The sequence below is a fragment of the Rhinichthys klamathensis genome, unplaced genomic scaffold (assembly GCF_029890125.1).
Source record: "Rhinichthys klamathensis goyatoka isolate OS25496 unplaced genomic scaffold, OSU_Roscu_1.1 h1tg000181l_1, whole genome shotgun sequence".
Classification (NCBI taxonomy): domain Eukaryota; kingdom Metazoa; phylum Chordata; class Actinopteri; order Cypriniformes; family Leuciscidae; genus Rhinichthys; species Rhinichthys klamathensis.
In genome coordinates, this window is record NW_026606709.1 from 3522315 (window position 1) to 3546932 (window position 24618).

At 36.8% G+C, this 24618-nt stretch overlaps 4 protein-coding genes across 5 annotated transcripts; 1 reads left to right on the forward strand and 3 right to left on the reverse strand.

Annotated features, from left to right (window-relative positions):
- Positions 1–199: 199 nt before the first annotated feature.
- Positions 200–5052, reverse strand: zgc:56622 (uncharacterized protein LOC326033 homolog). Its single transcript, XM_056261311.1, has 10 exons — positions 4870–5052; positions 4118–4288; positions 3906–4022; positions 2267–2344; positions 2075–2191; positions 1591–1703; positions 1325–1412; positions 1149–1232; positions 828–910; positions 200–403 (listed from the first exon to the last, which is right to left on the reverse strand). Exons 1-10 carry the CDS (start codon positions 4957–4959, stop codon positions 370–372), a joined length of 975 nt encoding a protein of 324 aa, XP_056117286.1. The 5' UTR covers positions 4960–5052; the 3' UTR covers positions 200–369.
- A 3052-nt stretch (positions 5053–8104) lies between these two features.
- Positions 8105–15032, reverse strand: tat (tyrosine aminotransferase). The gene is made up of 12 exons (XM_056261306.1): positions 14959–15032; positions 14114–14404; positions 13730–13834; positions 13498–13565; positions 13157–13315; positions 11821–11959; positions 11666–11718; positions 9517–9669; positions 9308–9436; positions 9143–9226; positions 8442–8540; positions 8105–8322 (listed from the first exon to the last, which is right to left on the reverse strand). Exons 2-12 carry the CDS (start codon positions 14367–14369, stop codon positions 8182–8184), a joined length of 1386 nt encoding a protein of 461 aa, XP_056117281.1. The 5' UTR covers positions 14370–14404; positions 14959–15032; the 3' UTR covers positions 8105–8181.
- A 2134-nt stretch (positions 15033–17166) lies between these two features.
- On the reverse strand, positions 17167–22667 carry LOC130094826 (uncharacterized). Of its 2 annotated transcripts, XM_056261305.1 has the most exons (8): positions 22247–22667; positions 21121–21344; positions 20403–20501; positions 20143–20244; positions 19900–20013; positions 19098–19206; positions 18325–19005; positions 17167–17657 (listed from the first exon to the last, which is right to left on the reverse strand). In XM_056261305.1, exons 1-8 carry the CDS (start codon positions 22392–22394, stop codon positions 17491–17493), a joined length of 1644 nt encoding a protein of 547 aa, XP_056117280.1. In that variant the 5' UTR covers positions 22395–22667; the 3' UTR covers positions 17167–17490. The 2 variants fall into 2 exon arrangements, with proteins under 2 accessions (XP_056117280.1, XP_056117279.1); XM_056261304.1 differs by lacking the exon at positions 17167–17657 and having other exon boundaries at positions 17810–19005.
- Positions 22668–23191: 524 nt separating this feature from the next.
- zgc:112052 (protein C19orf12 homolog) lies at positions 23192–24062 on the forward strand. Its single transcript, XM_056261314.1, has 3 exons — positions 23192–23207; positions 23500–23684; positions 23775–24062. The coding sequence occupies exons 2-3, from the start codon at positions 23525–23527 to the stop codon at positions 24038–24040; spliced, it is 426 nt and encodes a 141-aa protein (XP_056117289.1). The 5' UTR covers positions 23192–23207; positions 23500–23524; the 3' UTR covers positions 24041–24062.
- The last annotated feature ends 556 nt before the right edge of the window (positions 24063–24618 follow it).

Here is a 24618-nt window from a genome sequence, read left to right on the forward strand (position 1 = left end):
TTATATTTGAAATAGTAATAATCACAATATTACTGTTTTAACAGTATTTTAGATCAAATAAATGCAGCTTTGGTGAACATAAGAGACTTCTTTCAAAAATATTTTTTAAAAATCGTACAGACCCCAAACCTTTGAACCGTAATGTATGCCTTGATGCTTTATTTTAAACTAATGAAGTTATAGTAATGACATCTGTGAGTGTTTTCAAAAATATTTTATTCCATTGCCTTAAAATGTTGTCGTTTATCTATACACATATGAATACCTGAACCTAACGATCAAAAACAGTATCTTCTTTACTCCAACCTCCAGAAGTGCTTGGTCATTTTTCTCTAGGTGGGTTCTTAATCATCCTAGACTAACAGCATTTCACTTGAAGGGGTAGAAGGGATGTGGTTCCAATCTGAGGAGCAATAACACTATCCAGTTAACTGCTTGCTAGCCATGTTTGTTTACAGTATTTAGTAAGTATACAGTGAATTCTCTGTACGAACAAAAATACCCACATTATCTACTATTTGCCAAAATGCAGTATGCTACGGTCACTGCATGCGACACTGTATCCCACAATGCAATGCATTTAATGTGACCTTCCATTTCCAAAAGAATTGATTGGAAGGAAAATCAGCTGCATTTTTAACATCTCCTTGATTTCCCAAGTTAAGACATTTTTACACAAAATTGTTTAAATGCAAAATAAATTTTTTCATTTTTGAAACTATAAACATGTAACTACTGTGCACCTACTGTTTTAAAAGTGTTTACAGTTTCATATTGCATGGTTTTACTTACAATTTTTCTTTAAGTAGAAAAACATATTCTCTTACTGTGTAATGATGCAGGCCCTCCAGCCTCGATTCAGAGACCTTAGAGCATTCATATTCTCTTCATCCAGAGTGAAATCAAAGATCTGCACACAGACACATAATAGGGATAGTAGTTACAATAGTTAATAGTTTTACAGTATTTAAAATACACCCTCATTTTGATCAAAATGTGACTGGAAAATGTAAAATTACAAGACATTTTTATTAGGCCAACTTTTTTTCACTTAATATTTTGCTTAGTTGAAAGGTCAAGGTTACAGCTGACATCATTTGGAGAAATATCATCTAATATTGGAATAAATGGAATATTCAGAAGTTTACCTTTGTGTTCTCTAAAATGTGGTGGGGTTTCATACTCTTCGGGATCACCACAATGCTCTGTTGAATGTGATACCTCAATAGAACCTGCAGGACAATCAAATACAACATTAAAACCCCAAAAGAAAAAAAGTGGATTACGATACAATACGATACTTGTAATCGCAGAAAGGTATGACCTGTCCAGGGGTCCGTCTGTGCTTCTTGGCAATATCCCCGACAACAGGATCCTCCAGTAATGTCCTGGGATCCATATCTCCTCTTTGGCTGCAGATGTAAGGAAATGAATAAAGAATATATAAAATATCATCTGATGTTTAGGTTATAACCTTTAAGAAACGTTTTTAATGGACACATCATTCCCACCCTTCTCTTTGCGTTGATAAGATTTAGATTTAGACTCGTGTTTAAATTGTCTTTGTACACTTACATAGTTTAAACTTACTATTCTGAAGGTCTCCCAGGTGAGCCAAATGGACTGTAGGCTGTTAAAGCAATGTTCTTGGACTTACAGTAGTCAATCAAATCAGACTGAACCAGGTAAGGATGAAGCTCCACCTGTAAAACAAACAGCTATTTACAATGTTGTTAATAACAATTATCTATACTGAATATTTATCATGCTTATATTATTTATTGACTCATACTGTAGTTCCTTATTTAAAGGAATTAACGTCCTCTTAAAACTTGAAATTATAGCTTGTAAACTCAGAATTTTCTGAGAGCTCTGACTTGTACCATGTGAACGCTGACATGACGACAGCAGATTAATTTAGTCGTTTTGTCGTTAATTTTGAGTCCGAGGACATGAACAACTCATCATGTGTTGTCATCTCTTAAATATTGTAATTATGCCATTGCGTGAACATAGTAAACCCAAACCCCATTTGATCTACAACTTGGTAGACAATCATATGATGTACATGCACCTGATTAACAGCAGGAGGGACTTTGGCCACATATAGCAATCTCTCTAATTGCTCGATTGTGAAGTTAGACACACCAATACTTTTCACCTTTCCTGTGGCTTTCAGAGCTTCCATTCCCTGAAAGAGACAGCAGCACACTCATCATTGGCAACGTATTTACATTATATGCTGAGTGTTAGCGGTTAGCATTACCTTCCAGACATCAACATAGTCTATGTCAGTTGTGAGCATCTTTCCATCCTTTTCTGGGAAAAGCTCATCGCCCATTTTCTGTAAGTTATTATAAGGCAAACAATAAGTATATTTTAACTTGTATACAAGACATAAAGTTCATTTGTAGATTAAAAATGTAACGGATGCTGAGGCTACATAATTAAAGTTTTTTCTTTTTGATAACTGTGAGAAACTGAACACTCCATGTTTGGGATCTACTAATACATTTGATGTTGATCTTGATATTCATGTAGAGAGGTAAAAAGCTATTTGGGCACTTAAATCACACTTAAAATGGATGAATGACATTTATTATACTCTATATTGCCAAAAGTTTTGGGACATTTGCCTTTACATGCACATGAACTTTAATGACATCATATTCTTAATCCATAGGGTTTAATATGGAGTTGGCACACCCTTTGCAGCTATAACAGCTTCAACTCTTCTGGGAAGGCTTTCAAGGTTTAGGAGTGTTTTTATTGGGAATTTTTTTACTTTTAGAAGCGCATTTGTGAAGTCAGACACTGATGTTGGACGAGAAGGCCTCGCAGTCTCCACTCTAATTCATCCCAAAGGTGTTCTATCGTTTTGAGGTCAGGATTCTGTGCAGGCCAGTCAAGTTCCTCCACACCAAACTCGCTCATCCATGTATTTATGGACCTTGCTTTGTGCACTGCTGCGCAGTCATGTTGGAACAGGAAGGGGCCATCTCTAAACTGTTCCCACAAAGTTTTTTTTGGGACAAAGTCCCACACAGGAAATTGTCCAAAATGTCTTGGTATGCTGAAGCATTAAGAGTTCCTTTCACTGGAACTAAGGGGCCAAGCCCAACCCCTGAAAAACAACCCCACACCATAATCCCCTCTCCACCGAACTTTACACTTGGCATAATGCAGTCAGGCAAGTACTGTTCTCCTTGCAACCGCCAAACCCAGACTCGTCCATTGGATTGCCAGAAGTGTGAAGAGTCCAGTGGCGGCGTGCTTTGCACCACTGCATCCGACGTTTGCATTGCACTTGGTGATGTAAGGCTTGGATGCAGCTGCTTGGCCATAGAAACCCATTCCATGAAGCTCTCTATATGCACTGTTCTTGAGCTAATCTGAAGGCCACACAAAGGTCTGCAGCTAATGACTCTGCAGAAAGTTGGTGACTTCTACGCACTGCGTGCCTCAGCATGCGCTGACCCTGCTCTGTGATTTTACGTGGCCTACCACTTCTTGGCTGAGTTGTTGTCGTTCCCAATTGCTTCCACTTTGTTATAATACCACTAACAGTTGACAGTGGAATATTTAGTAGTGAGGAAATTTCACGAATGGAGTTCCAATCAATTGCTGGGCAACCAATCGCAGTACCATGCTTAAATTCACTGAGCTTTTGAGAGCGACCCATACTTTCACAAATGTTTGTAGAAGCAGTCTGCATGCCTAGGTGATTGATTTTATACAACTGTGGCCATCGAAGTGATTGGAACACCTGAATTCAATGATTTGGAGGGGTGTCCCAATACTTTTGGCAATGTAGTGTATATATGAATCAAATGTATTGATACAAATTATTTTTAAGTGTGACTTAAGTGTCCAAAGAATTTTGAGGTCACTGATTCTTGTATTACCTTAAGTCCTACTGGAAAGTGCATTAGGTAGAGGTCCAGGTAGTCTAGCTGAAGGTCAATTAAAGATTTATTTAAGCAAACTGGAATGTCTTCAGAAGCATGGTGAGTACCCCACAGCTGGAAAAGAGAGACATCATTATTGCATGTATGATGTTTTGCTCATTTTAAATGTGTCTATTCCACCTTAGATCACCAACATAACTTAAACCTACTTTACTAACTATGAACATGTCTTGGCGTCTGATGATGCCCTGCTGTATCTTGGACTGGATGGCCTTCCCCACCTCTGTCTCAATCCGGTAGCTGTAGGCTGTATCTATATGCCGATATCCAGCAGCGATCGCTGCCTCAACTGCCCTTTGACACATATCTGGGCCAGTGGCCTGTTTACCATGTTGTAAAACATTAAAACACTGCTAGTTCCTGTTGCATAAGATTATGCCATTATTACACTATTAAACATTACATGATGGCTGTCCTTTGGTCCTGAAAAAGTGTAATGCATATGTTGGTAATGTGTTAAAAAACAGAAATCACAAAATTAAGACAAGGGAAAAAATCTAACAAAATTAAAAAATACAGGGAAACACAAGCAATTAATAATTACATATATAACAATAATAACACACAAGCATATATTACACACACATATGGGAGATGGGGCATGTTGTCACAATGTAAACCTGTCATTGAATAGCCTATTTTTATTGTTTATAATTATAATAATTGAAACCAACATAAAAATTACTGCTAGCATTTGTGCAACAAAACTTGTAGTTCTTGTAGTTTTCCATAGAACTTCCCAATGTGACAACTAGCCCTTTTAATGTCCCCTAACCCCTATTCAGGTAAATCTGAATGCTCATCTGAGAGTCATTTCAATGTAAAAAAGTTTCCAGATTGATCTGAATTTATCCTATATATGTGTAGTTAGTATGAGGCCATTATAGAAATGGAATGCTACCTCTGGCATCCATGTTCCAAGTCCCAGTAGTGGCATGCGTGTGCCATCATTTAGTTCAATCGTCCTAGGTTGTCCAGCTCTCTCCTCCATGTAAGTGCAATGAATAGCAGCTAAGTGGACTGACTTGTCTTTCCAGTCCTTTTCCTGTCTCTATATTTCTAGCTCATATCTACCTCTTTGCAGTTTAAGCAGACCTGCCTTCTCTTTATCTTTGCAGTTAATCATTGAACTGGACAAGGAGTGTGTCAGTAGTGTGTATGTGCGTGAGTGCAGATAATTTACCACTATTGTTCCTGTACGTATGTTGGCACAATTGTGTGAAAGTGACCTTAGAGCTCATGTGACCCTGTGTTACTTCCTCGTGTGTGTGTCTGTTTGTGTGTGTGTGTGTGTGTGTGTGTACTTGTTTAACCAACATTGTTGTGAGGATCAAATGTCCTCACAAGGATAGTAAAACCTGAGATCATCAACATTCTGGATTACCAGCAGTCCCCACGAGGGAAATGGATTATTAAACATACTAAACTATGCTTATTCGAACATGTAAAAATGCTAAACGTTATCTGCGATGGTTAGGTTTAGAGTAGCCTAGGGTTAGGGGATAGAAACAGTTTGTTCAGTATAAAAATCATTACGTCTGTGGAAAGTCCCCCCAAAGATAATGAAACCTAAATTTAAGTGTAAAAAATAAGTTTTCACCTTTTAAAAAGGTATAACAAAGAGCAAAGCTTTGTATTCTGCAATTCGTGCATCAAACACTCGAGGGCAGCACACTGACACAAAAGCATTTAAATCTCTCTCCACCCTTTCCAAAAATCCACCTCCTGCAATCCTTAAAGTTAAACTATGTAACTTATTTTGTTCAAAATTAACCACATTTAAAGAATATCCTTCTTCCAAAACGTGTTTTGTTTTACCCTGATTTTACGGTGGCCGAGACAGCTCAACGCGCTGCAACTGAAGCAAACACATGCAAATAGAGAAAAACGTGTGCAAATAGCAAAAAAAACGCATGCAAATAGAAAAAAAACACATGCAAATTTAAAAAAACATCTTCATCAGTTTCACAACACACGTGTGCTCCAAATAAGGAAACGCGCTGCAAAAGTTCACAACACAACCAAATACAGAAAACGCGCTGCAAATAACACAGACCACAACGGAAATGTTTCCAGGGGAACCAAATAAGTGACGAACCCGGCTGAGACGTGCTTATTGCTCGTGAGCTTCCCTATGCCATACTCCCTTCGAAGGGCAGATTGCAGAGCCCTTTTGGAGTGAGCAAGGCTCTAGTGGGCTGTTAGGCAGCCGTGTGGAACGCACTTGATGAAGGGAGTAACTAAAGACAACGTGGGATGTTCCCATAACAACGCAGCACGGTGTCCATCAGCTGGTCTTACGACAGAAATATGATGCTGTTAACATAACGGATGCAAATACATTTTTATTTTTAGTTTACAAAAAAAGCTTTTAAATTATGCGTTATATATCTGTGTCTCAACTTTAAAATTTTGGACCCTACATTACCTAACATTTCTTACGAAACTTTTCTTTATGAAAATGTAATAACATGAAACAATTTGTACAGTGTAACTGATGTATAGATAAATATCTTTCCTTCATGTTTTTCTTCTTTATCTTTTTTATTTATTTATTTTAGTTTCCAGCTCATTGTTCTTTTCTCATTTGTATTCTGATGACATTGAACATATTGTTAATACATTTTGTACATTGTATACAAGTTGTATGTCATAAAAAATGTAATCTCTGTATGTTTTGCACAAACAAATAAACAAATAAATAAAGTATAATTTTAAGCTGTAAGCACCAGCACGCATAGATTTATGGATATCTATGCCAGCACGTCCCAGCCGGGTTTGTCACTTATTTGGTTCCCCTGGAAACATTTCCGTTGTGCTCTGTGTTATTTGCAGCGCGTTTATGTATTTGGTGGTGTTGTTAGTATTTGGAGCACACGTGTGTTGTGAAACTGATGAAGATGTTTTCTTAATTTGCAGGTGTTTTTTTTATTTGCACGCGTTTTTTTCTATTTACATGCGTTTTATTTTATTTGCATGTTTTTTTTTCTATTTGCACGCGTTGTTTTCTATTTGCATGTGTTTTCTTCTATTTGCATGCGTTTTCTTCAGTTGCAGCGCGTTGAGCTCTCTCGGCCACCGTACTCGGCCACCGTAATCACCCGTTTAAAAACAAAAAGTGAACAGAGTCTGCTGACAAATAGAATGCGATAGAGCTCGTAATAAAACAAGAATAAACATTGGCTTGGCTTTTTGGAGATCCTGAGAACTGGGATTTAAAATGTTGTAGCCTAAATGTGAGGTGGAGATGGAATTTTTGTTACTTAAAGGGGTCATATAATGGTACATGCACTTTTACAAGTTGATTGTACTGAAATGTGTGTTGGCAGTGCCTGTACACAGCCATCATATAATGATAAAAATCCATCCAGTGGTTTTGTTTTAATCTCCTTATATGTTTTCCCCTGCCTCAAATCAAGCCGTTCGACCGTGTGACGTCACACGGTCGGACGCCCCTCCCACGATTGTTGATTGACAGAAGGGTTTCAACACAGACCCGCCCTCGCTCGTGAGCTAGCTGTCAATCTTAGTCCGCGCGGACCGGCGCGGTCATTGTTGATATGCTGGAGCACTGTCTATGAGCAGAATGGGCAGTTTTGTTTTTAACTGCTAGATGGCCGAAAGTTACACAGTGTACCTTTAATAATAATAATAGATTTGCACCAATAAGACATTAAAAATGTTGCTCCTTAAAGAACTCATTAGATACAATTTTATTTAAATAATTTTTCAGGTGTAACAATTGAAAACAAAAACCTAAAGAACATTAGACGTCATATGTGTGCCATATATGTCATTTTGAGTGGTTGAGCATGCAAATTAAACATATGCACTACAAATGTTTTATTCCTAAAACATCACATATAGGATAAATACTTCACATCATGCAAGTTACACACAAAATTACTTTATGGTTTGGTCACAAGCCTTCCCAAACCACAATGTCTTTTACAGTGTAAGAAAAGAGACTACAATATTTTATAACGATGGAAAAATATTTATACAATAACCCCCAAACCACCAATCCTCCCACTCCTTTCCCTATGTAATACTAGCACATATAAAAAATATAAATATGTTGCTTGCATAGAACTTTGGCTTATGCACATAACGGTGTCCTCTCTTTTAACAATTTCATTCATTTTGCACCTTTGGACACCACTTTTCTTTTGACCTTTCTTATCCTCTTTTGACCTTTCATTCTTTGTCTCTTTCACTGGTCTAGTTCGTGACTGTCTTGGCTCCGAGGTCGGTAATGACGTGAGCAGAATTCCCTGATCCGAATGCATGCCTCAATCATCATGTCCTCTGGGACTGTAACTACAATTCGGAAGTAGTTTGGATATTCAAATGCCTGCAGCGAGAAACAACATGGGTGTCAGAATTGAAATATAAAAAGGGTGGAACCAAGCTTTGGTCAGACAATAAAAGTGAATAAAGAAATAAGGTAAAATAGGGAGATGAATAATTCACCGTAGCGGGCAAACAGAACACAGATTGCTCAGTGACCAGCCGTTCAGTGAACTCCACGTCATTCTGGAATTCTGGGAAGTGTTCAATCGCGATACCCACCTGAGAATGAGCCAGCATAAAATACATTTCACCTTTGTTAACTTGCAACTTTGCACTCTTTGCAAACATGCTCACTTCTTAATATGGACGTCCTGGTGAGCAAATGTGCCAAGTATGATCAGTGTCTATCAGGCCATTTAAAGGGATAGTTAACCCAAAAATGAAAATTCTGACATTATTTACTCACATTTATGTTTTTTTAAATAACAGAAAATGTATTATTATTTTGAGTCTGATCTTCTCATTGAATCTGTCAATCCAGTTCACAAAAGCAGTCTAAATAAAAAAACCTGTTCAACTTGCTGACCGGTCAATAAGTTTGGGGCACAAAGTTTACAGTCGGCATGAAACAAAAATTCACCCAGTTTTATTTTTGAAATGCGTGTTATTGATCTTATTGTGAATGATTTATCCATGCATACGTTTTCTTTGTTTTGACCTGCCGGACTTCTGATGCATCTTGTTTTATAATTTGTTTTTACTCGGATGTGCATCACAATAAATAAGATATATCTCGCTACTTCTGTTCCATCATGACTTCAACAGATCTCTGGAGGGAGGTTAATTAACTTAAATTTCAGTACCACTTTAATTACACTCACCATAATGTACATGGCTCCTGATGGCATCACTGGATTCAGCCCGGGAACAGTTGACAACTCTGAGAAACATATCTCAGAGTTTGACTGAAGAGAATCATAAAAAGTGTGTTATTGTCAGAGTCAGATGCCGAATAGCTTTTCTCTCTGAAGCTCTACTCCTCTTACCTTGAGGAAACTGATGGTGCTTTGGTAGAACTCTGGTGGCGTTTCATTCAAAATACTTTCTAATGCTCCCTGAACCACAGTACAGGGTCCTAAAATGCGTTGGCTTAGTTTCACAAGACCCTCTCGAATCTAAAGTGAATATAAGCATTATTGTTTTGTTGTATTTTTTGCATTTCATTCTCTGTTACAGGTGAGAGGCTAATACTTACTCCGGTTCCAAATATATTGTTACGGTCATGGATGAGGATCCAGCCCATCCTCCAGCCAGGCACCAACCAGCGCTTGGCCAGACCTCCACAGGATAGGATGGGCACGTCACTGCTGAGAGGTGCCAAAGACTGAAAATCACAGCCAGAGAAAACCTGCAGAATGACAGACAACTCATTACAACACTGTAAATAGCAACATTGTTCTTAACACATATTTATAATATAATATAATAAGAAATTATCTTTATAATTGGCAAGATGCAGAAGATGATATTTAAAACTTTGGGGCCAGTCAGATATTCTGTTTTTGAAATCTCTTATGTTCACCAAGGCTGCATTTATTTGATCAGAAATACTGCAAAAAACTGTAATATTGTGAAATTGTGTCAGTACTCCAGTCTTTCCTTCAAAAATCCTTCTAATATGCTGATTTGGTGCAAAAAAAAACATTTGTCATTATTATCAATATTGAACAGCTACTTAATATTTTTGTAGAAAACCGTGATACGTTTTTTAGGATTCTTTGATGAACAGAAAGTTCAACATTGATTTGAAAAAAAAAAAAAAATTGTAATGTAAATGTTGTTACTGTCACCTATGATCCATTTCAAATGCATAGTTTCTTTAAAAAAGTCTTACAGACAACAAACATTTGAAGAGTAATATATATATATATATAATCGGTGATATTTTTAATGTTTTTAAAAGAACTCTCTTATGCTCACCAAAGCTGCATTTATTTCATAAAACCCCCCCCCCAAAAACAAGAGTTTTCTATTTTAAAATGCAATTTATTCCTGTGATGCAAAGCTGAATTTTCAGCATCATTACTCCAGTCTTCAATGTCACATGATCCCTCAGAAATCATTCTAATATACTGCTCAATACTTCTTTTAAAAACATTAAAAATCTTATCGATCCCAAACTTTTGAATGGCAGACAGTGTATACATTTCTGCTTCCTGCACCTGCGTTCACATTATATTTCTTTACATTTTTGCGCAGTAGTAGACAATTGTGAAGCTAACATACTATTAGTTAGTTGATTTCTAGAATCTTCTGCATGCTGTTACCATGCAGAACATGGAAGTTTAGAAAGGGTTTTGAGAAAGTTACAAAGGTAGTGAGAGAGAGAATTCCTTTCTTGTAGCTGTTTTGCGGTCGTCCACCTGGCTCTAATTACGATTATGGCTTTATGTCTGGGAGATGGATCCGCCCCATCTCCCATTGGCTAAGATACTGTAATTTGCGGAGTTGGCCCTATTTCACAAGCTCATATGTTTTGTTGCTGTTGGTTTTTAACAGGGTCCAGACATCGAGGCCACAAGTACTGTACCAGATGGAACTCAAAAACACATCTAGACAGTCAACATGCAACCTGCAATGAAACAAGTGGCCCCTTCTTCTGCCTATACCTTCTACATCGCCTCTGATGTCATCTTCACACATGCTCTAACCACAAACACATGTGATGAAAAATGCATAGTCATTGAGGTGATGACTCCTATACTAAGCTGAAACGGCACCCTTCTCCGCATTCTCTATAGGCCACCACTACTGTCCAGAGTTGTGGACCTGTTGCCCCCAGCTCTACCATCACTGTCCTTCATGACCTAAAGCTCAAAATGCTGTCAGGCTTCCATTCACCACACACACAACTATAATCCTTCCAGTGCTGATGTGGTTTCCACTGCTGGTCGAGGCTGAGCTGAGCCAGGAAAATGCACGCCACCCAACAAGAGGATGTTCACTACAGTTGGAGTACACTAAAAAGGTTCAAAAAAGGGCTTTCGTAGTAATGCCATAAAAAAACATTTTTGATTCCTGATTTTTTTCTTAGTGTGAAGAACATAATCTGAAGAAAACCAAATCCACTATAAAGTAGCTTTTGTGCAGCATAAAGTTTATGTGCATTTTAAAGTTTCTTACTAAAATTTGCTATGGTTGAAAAGTGTCTTGCAAGTAAGCCAGACTCGTCATTTAACAGGGGTCATAGGTGAGCTTAGAGTGTGAACTCCATAAAAGACCACTGTGTGAAGACCTGAGCTCTGTACCTCATCAAAGATGCTTGAAAGAGCTTGTAAAATAAAGAGTTCTAAGAAAGAAAATGCATCATCATGCAGGCGTTTCCGTATTCATTGTGAGCTCACCATGTCTCCATAGATCTCATCAGCAAGGATAGGGATGCAGTTTCTTGACGCCACTAGGCCGCACAAAATAATAGCCGATTAATATCATGGGATTCTTCTTTTTGAGAGACAGATTGTTCATATATTATTTGATTAGAGTAAATCAGTGCATTCACCGGAAAGTATCTTATGCTGGTGATCTTTGGAGAACACTGAGCCACACGGATTGGATGGGTTGTTGACGATCATGCAGGCTGTTTTATCATCAATCAGGCTCTCCAAGTGCTGAAGATCAATCTTCCAGGACTTCTCCGGCTAAAGGGTCAAAAGATCAACTGACGTTAGAAAGAAATTCATCTTAGGCATGACACAGTCAAAGAGGTATTGTAGAAACTTGATAAAAGAATACTAAAACTATTAAATTCAATAAAAATGCAACCCTTTTTCTTAACTTATACAAATAAAATGATTCCTCACTGAATTGTGAAAGGATCTATAATTTATTTTTAAAGTAAACATTATAATCATTTATCTTTAATGTATACATTAAAGCCTACAGAACAACAGTGGTATTATTGCGTGTGTTATTTGCATGTGCGTGTGTGTGACGTAAATGGTTGTTTTCAATGATCGGTCCCAGATGTGCACCATATAGGAATGACACAGCATTTTCCCCCATCCACTCCACGAATCGTCCAATAGTATCGTATGCCCCCTGCCACCCCCTCTCATCTCGCTGCAAAAAATGCTATTCTTACTTAGTATTTTTGTATTGTTTCCATTCCAAATATCTAAAACTTCTTAAATCAAGATGCATTTACTAGACAAGTAAAATGCCAAATTTTTATCTGAATGCAAAATTAAGTGAGTTTTTGCTTAAAACAAGCTAAATTATCTGCCAGTGGGGTAAGAAACATAATCGGTAACGCTTCCTTTTACAGTCCAGTTACCCATGTACTTACTATGTACTTATTATAATAATTATAATTACTGGGTAATAACTTGGTACTAACCCTGAACCTACCCCTAAACCTACCCCTAACCCATGTACTTACCTTATATTAGCCAGTACTTTCTAGGTAAGTACACTGTAAGTACACGTAAGTACTGTACTGTAAAAGTAAGGGTTACCACATAATCTTGTTTCCGTTTGAATTAAGATTATTATTTTTTTACCCCATTTGCAGATAATTTGGCTTGTTTTAAGCAAAAACTCACTTATTTTTATTTTATTTTATATTTTCAGAAGACAAGACAGAATATCTTTTGCAATTTTACTTATCTATTGCATATTGATTAAATAATTGTTAGATATTTGGACTGGAAACAAGACAAAAATACTAAGTAAGAATAGCATTTTTTTGCAGTGAGCTGAAAGTGCATATTTTTTCCCCTAATGTTGCGATGACAGAAATGTCCTTCTAAAAGAGTCAGTTACATTTTACAATTTGTTTCATGTTTTCAGACTACATGTGCATCTGATGATGGACTTTGTCTGTGTGATTTACTCACCAGAAGATTGTAGTGCTTCACTTGGATTCCCATAGACACTGCCAGTGTCTTATATAGGGAGAATCCAGGACAAGGAATTAAGATATTGTCCCCTGGGTTACACAACACGCTGATGGCCAATTCGATAGCCTGGCTACATCCACTGGCTAAGATCACATCCTACAGAATGATATACATATATATATTAAAAAATTATGAATTTTTACTCGTCATCTATTTACAAAAGCATTATATGAAAACTATGTAAACATCCTGTAGCTATGAAATATACTTTGGAATAAAATGTACTGATAAACTAGATAAATCTAAATGATAAAATAATCATGACGGATGTGACGCACTTTGCCTTCCAGCGGAGCTTCTGGACAGCTGTAGAAGTTTGCAACAGCGTCTCTGCTCTTTTGGTAACCTGTCAATGTTATTCAAAATGCGAAAATTATTTTTCATGAAGCTCAAAGCATAATACATTTTTTATCAGAATGAAAAGCATTAAAGGAATATTTTATTGTTGCATACAAAATTCAGCAATTAACTTACAGTACACACACACACACACAAAAGTGTAAATCTTACCAACTGAAGGAGCATAGCCATTGAATTTGTGTGAGTCAATGGCCTCCTTCATTGCCTGCAAAACAGTGTCATCTGTTGGCAAGTTCCCAAACACAGTAGGGTCACCTGGGGGAGGTCCGAAGCATAGATTTACATTTCATTTTTCCACAAAACGAGTCATGCAAAGGATACAAGTTAAACGAGACAAGAAAACAAACAAACAAACAAACATTAAGCATGTCATGAAATCCAAAACGTAAAATAATACGAGTATAGGCTAAATAAAATGGCAAACTAAGAACACCTTACAAACAAGTCGCTGTTTCTCTATAGCTAAGCATCATCCATTTTTTAAACACTGGATCACACTATTATGGATGCATTTGTAGTTGACGCATAACTTACCAATAGATAGAGCAATCATGGGTTTCTCGGGGTTGGGAGTGAGTTTCATCCCGTCCACTATGGCTCGGATGGGGTTGAGTGTTTTCTTGGACATCTCTGAGGGTCTGACGTTCCATCTCGACCGGTTGCTCTTCAGTTTGGCTGGGTTAACACTCACATGAGTCCGGACGCTCAAATGATGCACACCGTTCCCGTTCATTCCATTGCTGTGGATGCCATCGTTCAGGGCTCCGTTCATTTTTACCACAAAAGACATTTTCTTGGTCTATACACTTTTGAGAAAGATGACGTCTAAGGAATGAAAAATATGACATTGAAAGAGTAGCCTAAAATATGTTAACGAATAGGCCTACTTATAATTTTTTTTTACGTTTAGGCTAGGGCTCGGACTGACGAGAAAAACAAAATGTTGTATTTTATTTAATTATTATTATTATTATTTGACTTACTTTATTTACTTACATAAGTGTGAATTTTAACAAATGTTTCAGCAACCACTAAAATAGAGCTTGGTTAAAAAAAAAATTGCTGCGAAATTTACTGAGAGAAACTACAGAAATAAGACAAACACCAGAATGCAAATATGAAAAAAAAAATACTATTCTAAATAATCTGATTAATAGGCTATATGACTGCAGAATTGTATTGATGTGACACAATCTAAAATATCAAAAAGTAATAGGCCTATTGAAACTTCTGTTTAAAATAATTATGCAAAAAAACAACAATAGCCTAATCATTTTGTATGTATTTTAAACACTAAATTTATAATAATAATAAAAACGAATAGGTCAATATATGGTAGTTTTAAAATCAATATAGGCCTACAAATGTAACATAAATACCTTATTAAGCAGCTTTTTATAAAAAATCACGCTCCAATGGCTGGGAATGAGATAAATAGGTAAATATGTGCATAGATTGATGCATAGACCGAATTTATACAGAACCCCCACAATGGGTGTTGAACCTTGTCCATATTTTCATTGGTGGAGACTGAGGGCAGTCCAAAACTCCCCCGTTACATAATAAGTCTAAAATTATGTAGTTTTGGGGTTTAACCTCCTCCTCTTTCTATAAGCTGCGGTGATGCACAGGATCTATGCACGCGATCTGGTGCGTAAACGCGCATGGAGTGCAAACACAGTTAGAGAAATGCACATGGCGCTTATCGACTTTTTTCTTTCAGGTGTATATTACTGCCTAACTTAATAATAATAATAATAATAATAAAAATATATATATATTATTTGTCGCACCGGTTTCCAGGGTGCATTTATGTCAATTACAAATGTGAGAAACAAATACCAGTTTATAGGTTTAACACTAGTATTTTTCAGAATCCCGATAATGTTCTCATATCATCAAGAATCATTTGAAGAGTATTCTCTACAGCTGTAATGAGAATGAAAGGGCCTGATTGCCACATGTGTCTTACATAAGTCAAGTCCACATTTTTTAGGGGGGCTGGAGTGGTTTTATTAGTGCCAACACTGCAACTAAGACCATTCCGCTATTATGCAGCTAAAATTATTATTATTATGTGCAAAGCCTTTTGCCAGCTATCCAATATGGATAAATCAAACTTCTTTGTGAAGTTTTTTTTTATACCCCCCACCATAATGCAAATGCTCCAATAAACATTTAGCACATTGGTGTTATGTCTTGTTTTTCTATTAATGCGATGTGTAGTTAAAAGATAAAACAACTTGTTTGGAATCTTTTCAACAAACTGGTTTTGTAAGCTCGATCAATCATTCAAAACACAGTTCATTTGGAAAGCTCCAATTCCAATTCAGTGTAACTAAAGAGTGACAATCACATTTTATTTTTGTGTTTCACATAAAGTAAACAAAGTCAAAAGGGTTTGGAACATGAGGTAAATAATGACAAAATTTTCATTTTGGGTGAACTATCCCTTTAATAAAATGTCATATGGTTAGAAAATAAATAAGAAAAAGCTGTCACTTAGATGATTCACTTAACCCTTTCAAGCTTAAACAATAATTTCCCAAAACACAGGTATTAGATGCTTTTTTAATCTACCTCAAATGGTAAATTAGACAGCATGTCTGACTGCGCTATCTGATGCAATAATGACATGAAAAGTAGTTTGCAAGAAGTTTACATTTAAGGCAGGTAAACAAACGTTAGAATGGGCAGTTTTACACTGCAAAAACCTTGAACTTTAAACCCACAACTCTCTTTAATGTTTTTTTTTACTTGGCATAACAACCTATTAAAAAAGAAAACACGTACACATCAACACTGAATTAGTGAGTCTAAGATAAACCTTAAAACACTTATCTGCCCTGATGAGCCATCTAAATTGAAAGTACGGTCAACGCAACCCATGACATTCTAGGTAAACACTGCAAAAAATGCTCTTCTTTTTTTTTTACATAGTATTTTTGTCTTGATTCCAGTCTAAATATCAAAAAATGTACTAGCTAAGTAAAACGGCATAAGGTAATGTCTTGTTTTCTGAAAAATAAATAAATAAATAAATAAAGAGAGTTTTTGCTTAAAACAAGCAAAATTATCTGCCAACGGGCTAAGAAAAAAAATATTATTCCAAACGGATTTCTTACCCCATTTGCAGATAATTTTGCTTGTTTAAAGCAAAAACTCACTTAATTTTAGATTTTTTCAGAAAACAAGACATAATATCTTGTCATTTTACTTGTATAGTAAATGCATCTTAATCTAAGAATTTTTTAGATATTTGGACTGGAAACAAGACGAAAAAACTAGATAAGAAAAGCATTTTTTTTTTTGCAGTGAATTAAGGGTGCACTTAACTCGCATCATATTTCAAAATGTTTGTCCTTACACAACCCTTCCAAGTCAATCAACGAACCATGTCAACATCTATCCACTATCGAAACACCATCCAGAGATAACCTTGACCCACCAAATGCGTCACTAAACCAACAGCACATGGGAAACCATGTGGTTTTAGATATACTCACTTCATAGGACCTTCAGGGCAATCAGGGCAAATGACTAATCACAAAGAAAAGAAAAGAAAAACATACAGGAGTCACCAGGATATAAATATTTTGGCATTGCCACTCAATAGCTTTAAAGCAAACACTTTGACCTTCATGACGTAAACCGACGTAACCTGCTAAAATCGATGTTTGAGTACCTACGCATCTGAAAAACATGTTATCACTGGCACCTAAGTTTTAGTTAGGCATGAAATTAGGGTCATCAGAGTCTGCTGAGTCTGAATCTTCTGAGTATGAAGCAGAATACAGTATTTATTTACATCAAATAAGACATATTGACGTTCTGCATCTTTTTCTCCTTCTAAAATGTCAAGGGTTCTGTATGAATTTGTGGCTCTGGCGCACTCTTCCTGGCTCAGTCTATTAAGGCACACTTGAGTTTGAAGCCACTTGGACTGCATGAGGAAGCTTTGACTCTCTTAGGACATTTTTTTTTAGAATGTTTTCACTGGTTCGGTGAAGACAACAGTAGGTAAACTCTGTCCTGCATTGATTCTTGGGTGATGATGAGGACTGTTGGTGGACTGAAGGTGAAGGAGCAACTGGTTTCTTTGAGAACACTGGTTAAAAACTGACCTGCTGCATGTAAGACATCGAAATGTTCGTAGAGGATGAACTCAGGTATGAGGAAAGGTAAAAAAGCTACGTATTTCTCCAACCCTAGTTCAATTTTTTTCAAACATTCAAACATAATCTGCTAAAAATGGATTTTTGAGAACCTGCTAAAACAGATGTTTGAGTACCTATGCATTTGCAAAACATGATGAAGATCACGTTCACTGGCAATTTTTCTTTGGTGTCCTCTGTTTTAGTTTCCTTTAGGCTTGTAATCAGGGTCATCAGAGTCTGTTGAGTCTGAATCTTCAGAGTATGAATCAGAATACAGTGTATTTACATCAAATAACACGTATTGATCATGTTCAGCCGCTTGTTCTCTTTCTAAACTGTATGAATTTTTGGCTCTGGCGCACTCTTCCTTGCTCAGTCTATTAAGGCACACTTGAGGTTGAAGCCACTTGGACTGCATGAGGAAGCTTTGAGTCTCTAAGGACAGTTTCAGATTGTGTTCACTGGTTCTGCTTGGTTCGGTGAAGACAACAGTAGCTAACATCTGTCCTGCATTGATTCTTGGGGTGCCAAGTTGCTTTGAAGCTGTGGACTGAGGTGATGATGAGGACTGTTGGTGGACTGAAGAAGGTGAAGGAACAACTGGTTTCTTTGACACTGGTGTAAGACTGACCTGCTGCATGTAAGACATTGAAATGTTCGTAGAGGATGAATCAGGGTTTGAGGACAACGGGTGCTGGTTTGAAGATGCTTGAGGTTCTGGTGTGTGTGGGAAAAGAGGTGGAGTGCTTTGGGTTGATGTGGGAGTGCATTCTGCCTGTACAGCTTCTCCATCAAGCTCTTCAGAACATTCCTGAAGGATGCTCCTCATTTTTTTGCCATGTCTGGTGCACATCTGCTCTGGAAAACCAGCCTCACCTTCCTTCTGTTCTGGTTCAGATTGAGTCTTCGCCTGTCTGTGCCTCCGAATCAGGTCCTTCTTCACCAGAAGAGATTGGCTAAAGTCAATCTGATTTATTTCCGAACCTGACAACTGTGTGGACGTAACAATTTCTCCATCACTACAAATTTCCTCCTGAGGTAAAATGATTTCTGTGTTTCTATTCTGCCACAAGCCTTGGGAACTAAAGAGCTCTTTTGTGCTGGTTTGTGAGAATCGTTCCTCCTTTGAGCTGATCTGAGATGGCCTCAAAATTACATGGAGGGTATCATGGGATGGTTTAACAACTTTATCGTCCCTTGGTTCCTCACAAGTGTTTGAAGGTGATGGTGTGATACTGTCATCATCAAGGCTCTGATTTGTTGTTACAGCTGCAATATAGAGAAAATGCCAATGAAAATTAAAAAAACTCAAACTTTCAAAGCTGATATGACAATTTCCAAGCCAAAACCATATTCCTCACCACCATATAGGAGCCTCTTTAAAACTGTGGCTAGAGACGCACTATCCCTTGAAAGTAATTTTTTCAGGATCTTCTCTCCCCTCCCATACGGATGGGACTGCTTCAATACCTGGACACATTCATATGCAAATGTGGACAGATTAGATACAATAATAATGTATTTAAAGAAAGGCAATAAACAGATTATTAGGCTGATACTAGTAAAATCTATATTTTAAGTGTGTTAAATTAGTTTTCTTAGTCTTTCCTTCCTGTGATAAGCACTTAGGCAGCCCAAAGAGAAACCACAAGAGTTTACATTGAAGTTAATGGCAGATACCAATAATATTGAAAAAAAAAAAAAGAAAAAAAAAAAGCATAATGTGGGAATTTTAACTACAAGCCCGAAAATGCATTGGTACTCTTATTTTGAAATATCTATGCTTTACTACTTTCAGCAGCTGATTCCAAAGTTTAAAGTGTGTTTTTACATTCCCAAAGTTAAGAACCCTTTAAAATTATAACTTTGTTATACAATTTAAGATTTTTAAGGCACTTTATGCCTTTTTTTATCAAACTAATTTCAAGACTTTTCAAGGACCCACAGGAACCCTGACTTGATATTTAACCAATATATTTTACAGATGTATGTAAGTGGTTGGAATTTTTTTTTTCACCTGTATGTCAGCAACAATTTGTGCACTATTATTTTTAGAAAAATAATAGCACAAAGAAATAAGTACAAAAAATAGCAATGCCCGTCTTAAAAACAACTCAATAGTAGAAGCCGCAACTGTAGATACAAATGTACATAAACACTAACCTGTTCAATATGTGTAGGTTGTGGTAGGACTTTATCCAGCTCTCTCAAATAGTGTGAGAGTCTCTCCTCCAGTTTCTGTGCATACCGTTCACCGTATTGTTCCTCCATTAAATCCTGCAAAGTTCAAATGGTCACATTTTATTTAAAGATCTGAAATTGATGCAAACTAGTGCTGATATACGTAATGTGCCATTCAAAGTATTTCATAACATTTTTTTAAGACAGCAGGCCATCTTCACTAACCCGAATATAAGTCTCGCGCATGTCCCTGTCTCTTGCCAGACAATGAGCAAAGGACTTGAAATCCTTCTGGTTTTTCTGCATCAGATCCATGTTTCTGCGGCTCTAGAAGCATGATTTAAGAAAAAACAAAGGAACGTCTTAAAAAGCCCAGTAGTCCTAAAAACTATTTTAAATGTTGAAGACATTTTTTTCCATTACACTTCACACTTTGGCTTTTTATGTATTTGTGGTGGCCCCTGGTGGAGGAACATTATACTTACACATTTGTGATACTCGGGCAGGCTGTTAGGGAAAAAGTTTTTGATCTTGTCAGAGATTTTAGCAGTACTCTGGTCATTCCACAACATCCACATGACAGCCTAAAACAAAACAAAAAAAGCTTGTGAATTGTAATGCAGCTATGCAAAGGCAAACAACTTCATATTTATACAATTTGAAAACTACATATACATGACAGCAAGTTAAAGGCACAGTTCACCCAAAAATATGCTCACCCTTATGTTGTTCCCTACCTCATACCTGTCAACACTCCCGTTTTTCCCGTGTTTCTCCCGTTTTTTAGCCCTATCTACCGGACCCCTCTCGCTTTGTTATTTCTCCCGGGAAACTCCCGTAATTTGCATGGCCCAAACTCCTTTATGAATAATCGGACCAATATGTTTGTCTAATGTTGACCAGTTGCCAGATCTTGTATTAAATGCATTATATTCACACAATCCACACACCATATACAATTTCAACCAGTTTGTCATCTCAACCTGGCAACCTACAACCCAGTTGTGCAGTCACGGAAAGCTTTACCCGAAAGCGAGCACGTGAACTGTCTGGTTACCAACATTCTTCAAAATATCTTCTTTTGTGTTCAACAGAAGAAAGAAACTCATACAGGTTTGGAACAACATAAGGGTGAGTAAATAATCACTTTTGGGTGAACTGATGGGTTGATTTATATTTGTTATCAAAGAAAAAAAGTCTCACCAGTGTCTGCAGACCAAACATGATCTTCATGTGTTTGATGGGAGTCACTAGTCGTGGCACAAGTGTGTATGTAACATCTAAAAACTCAATGACTCTCTCAAAGTGCTTGATGTCTCGGGCTTGAACGATCCTCCAGACCTCTGCCGCTACCACACGGATTCTGCACGGCTCTTCAAGGGTCAGAAGATGCCAGTCACCTTCTAGCCATAATGGAGGACCTAGAACTGAAAAAAGTAAAAGTTGATTAGATCTCCCATTCATAGGCCTGTCTCGATTATTGATGAATCGTCTGATCGTGATTATTCGACCTAATCGCAATTATTTGAGATAACCTCAATAATTGTCTAGTTTAAATTTCAATCACATTCTGACATCCAAATCAAAGAAATTTAAGCGCTTCAAGAAATGCCATAAAAATGCACAATATCATGTCTCCTTTTCCAGTGAAAGAATAAAATAATTTATATAGTACACAAAGATATTTATACCAAATGAACTTTTGTGGGTTTAATCAGACTGCATTATATATGTTACTATAAATGATTCATTCTTTAAATATTATAATATTTAAAGAATTAAATATGCATCTTTTATTCTGCCACTGTAATGGGGCCAGTTATGGTTGATTTCTGGGGACATGGAAGACAATGTGGGTAAGTTTTGGTCTGCTTCTTTGGTCTGCCGTATTTCAATGTGGTCAGTGGGACAAATTTGCAGAAACTCAACCAGATTTGGCCCAGAATCAAATCGGTTCTGGGTACATTTGATATCTGGGTGTTAACAGGATTAAGGTAAACGAGCCCACTTTATTATATTTTATTATATTAAGTAATATTTGATTCTGTATGTACTTACACTGTCAATTAATCGTCAGAACAAAATTCTTGATTGTGACAAGCCTACCCATTCATTCATTTTAAACTTGATTCAGTTAGATCTATTATTTTTGTAGCATTTGCACCAACTGTGCAGTCAATTTATGATAAAAATAAAGCAGTGTATTTACACTGCAAAGACATTGATTCAATACATTATACACTTATCAATATCATAATTTGATATAAATTACAGGTTTTTAACATGCAGATTTGTGTGGGTAATAAAAAAAAGACATTGTAAGAAACACCTTCTAAGACCTCCATCATCTGTTTAGTCCATGCATATTCAATGATCCATAATGGTAAAGCAGGAATAAGGATAGAGCAGGCTTTCTCCAACCACAGGTTTTCACTCATTCCAGCAAAAGCAGCAGTTTCAGTCTCCAGCACTGTCATGATGTCCAAGCATCAGCTGTTTTCTTTGCAGAGCATCTGTTGTGAGCTGCTGCATGCAGGAAACATCCAATCATTGCCTCTGCGGAGATGATGATGAGCTCCATTTAAAAGTCAAATTTTGCTAGACATGTCCGGGCACGTTTAGGAAGTAGATGGCGGAACAGTGTACTTATACTTATATAACATCAAAGTTAGATATATCACGGAATAATTCAATCTTGATCAGCAATACAGGTCAGTCATTAGCTCAGTGCAATTATTTATGTGAAAACAGAAATTGTTGACTGTGTGATGTTTTAAAAAAACGAACCGATCAAGAAACTTTTCAAAATAAGAGAACATCCCGTCATCAGCTAAAAGTAACATTTAGATCAACATGAAAATGTATATATTTTTTTGCTGAGTTTATAAAAATAAAATAAAAATAAAAATAACCAAATAAATAAAAACGTTCTGATTACCCAAAATTAAATATCTAAATGTGTATAAATATTTAAATATATCGTATATGCATTTCTTTTCATTCACTGGTAAGTTAAAGGACAAGCAGAGTTCGCTGTTTAAATTAAATCTCAATTTAACGTGTATTGTAATATTCTAACTTTTAAAACTTGGCATACATTTTTTGCATACAATCTGGGAAGGTGTTTTATTTTGAAAAATGTATTTCTAGCTTAGCTTCACACTTAAAAAAATCATGACCTATCGCTCGTTGGTGTTTGATAGTTTGACGTTGGTCACCAGATAAATAAAAGGTTGATGCCAGTGTCGGTTATATACTTTCATTAGGGAATCGAAAAGTTGCTTTTGACGGTGAGTGTACAGCACTTAATTTATTTATGTATGTGTCCTTTAGACAACGTTTTATACAGTAAAGTGTAATGCTCTATTCTATCCCTCCCCCCCTCCCCTCTCCCTCTCTCCCTCTCTCCCTCTCTCTATGTATGTATGTATGTATATGACAATATAACGCATTTTATAATGGATTTTAATATGTAGTCACACTTATTTGTTTTGCGTGATTTTTTTTTTCTCCCAAACCACTTCAGTGGATATCCCGCCCTGCAGCCGATTCTAAAGTTTTCATTGGTCATTCACGTTAGAGTTACACTGTAATCTTTCCAAGCAAGATGCCGCCACGTGTTGATGACGTAATGAAACTGTGTTGTGAACTATCCGCAAATCAACAAGTGAAAACCGCAGTGAAGCAGTCTGGAAAAGGAGCAGCGGCAGCTGGTGGTCTTGCTTTTGCAGGAGGCTTAATAGGCGGTCCTCTGGGAATTGCAGTGGGCAAGTACATTAATGCTTTTAGTACAGGTGTAAACCTCATATATATATAGTATGTGATGTTTTTCTTACCTGTACCTTTGTGTTTTTAAGGCGGGGCTGTTGGAGGACTGCTTGGATGCTGGATGACAAGCGGACAATTTAAACCTCTTCCCCAGGTTATCATGGAACTGACACCAGACCAGCAGCACAGACTCTGTCAGGATATTGCAGCTGTCTTAGGCTCAATAACCTGGACTGATGTTGCACAGCTGACTGCCCTTGTAATGGGAAATGCCACACTTCAGCAGCAGGTAACTGCTGCTCTTCTGAGCTATATACAGAAGGAACTTCAAGCTGAAGTGCATTATGTTGACTGACACTATCTTCTCAAAAACCAAAAACATTTCAAACTTTATAATCATGTCATATGGGTTGTTTGATTGGATGCTGACAAGCTGACAAATCTGACAAGCACTGTATATGAAATAATTTCCTGGCATAATGTGTAGTTTATTTTCAGAACACTTAGGAAGACTGTGCATATGTGGATGATATTGTTGAATTAATGCCTTTTTAAAAATGTATTTACACTTTTTTGTTTGTTTAATAGACCTCCATGTTAATTTGTAACCAATATTCGCATGCCCAGTCAAAAGCCTTAACATAATGCTAGCTGCTTTAAAATATATATTTATTAGTTTATAGATTAAGCCAGACACATTAAAAAAATGTGTTATAGGGATTGTTTGACTGAATGCTTGGGTACTGTAGTTGAAACTGGCATATAATCATGTTTTTATTTAATTTATATAGTACTTTTAAATCTGTCAAGCACTGTTTGTTCTTTGAAATGATACGGGCATATTGTGTGGTTTATTTTTAGAACACTTAGGAGTGTGCATTATGGAACATATGGAAATTATATTATTGAATGAATGCCTTTTTAAAGTTATTT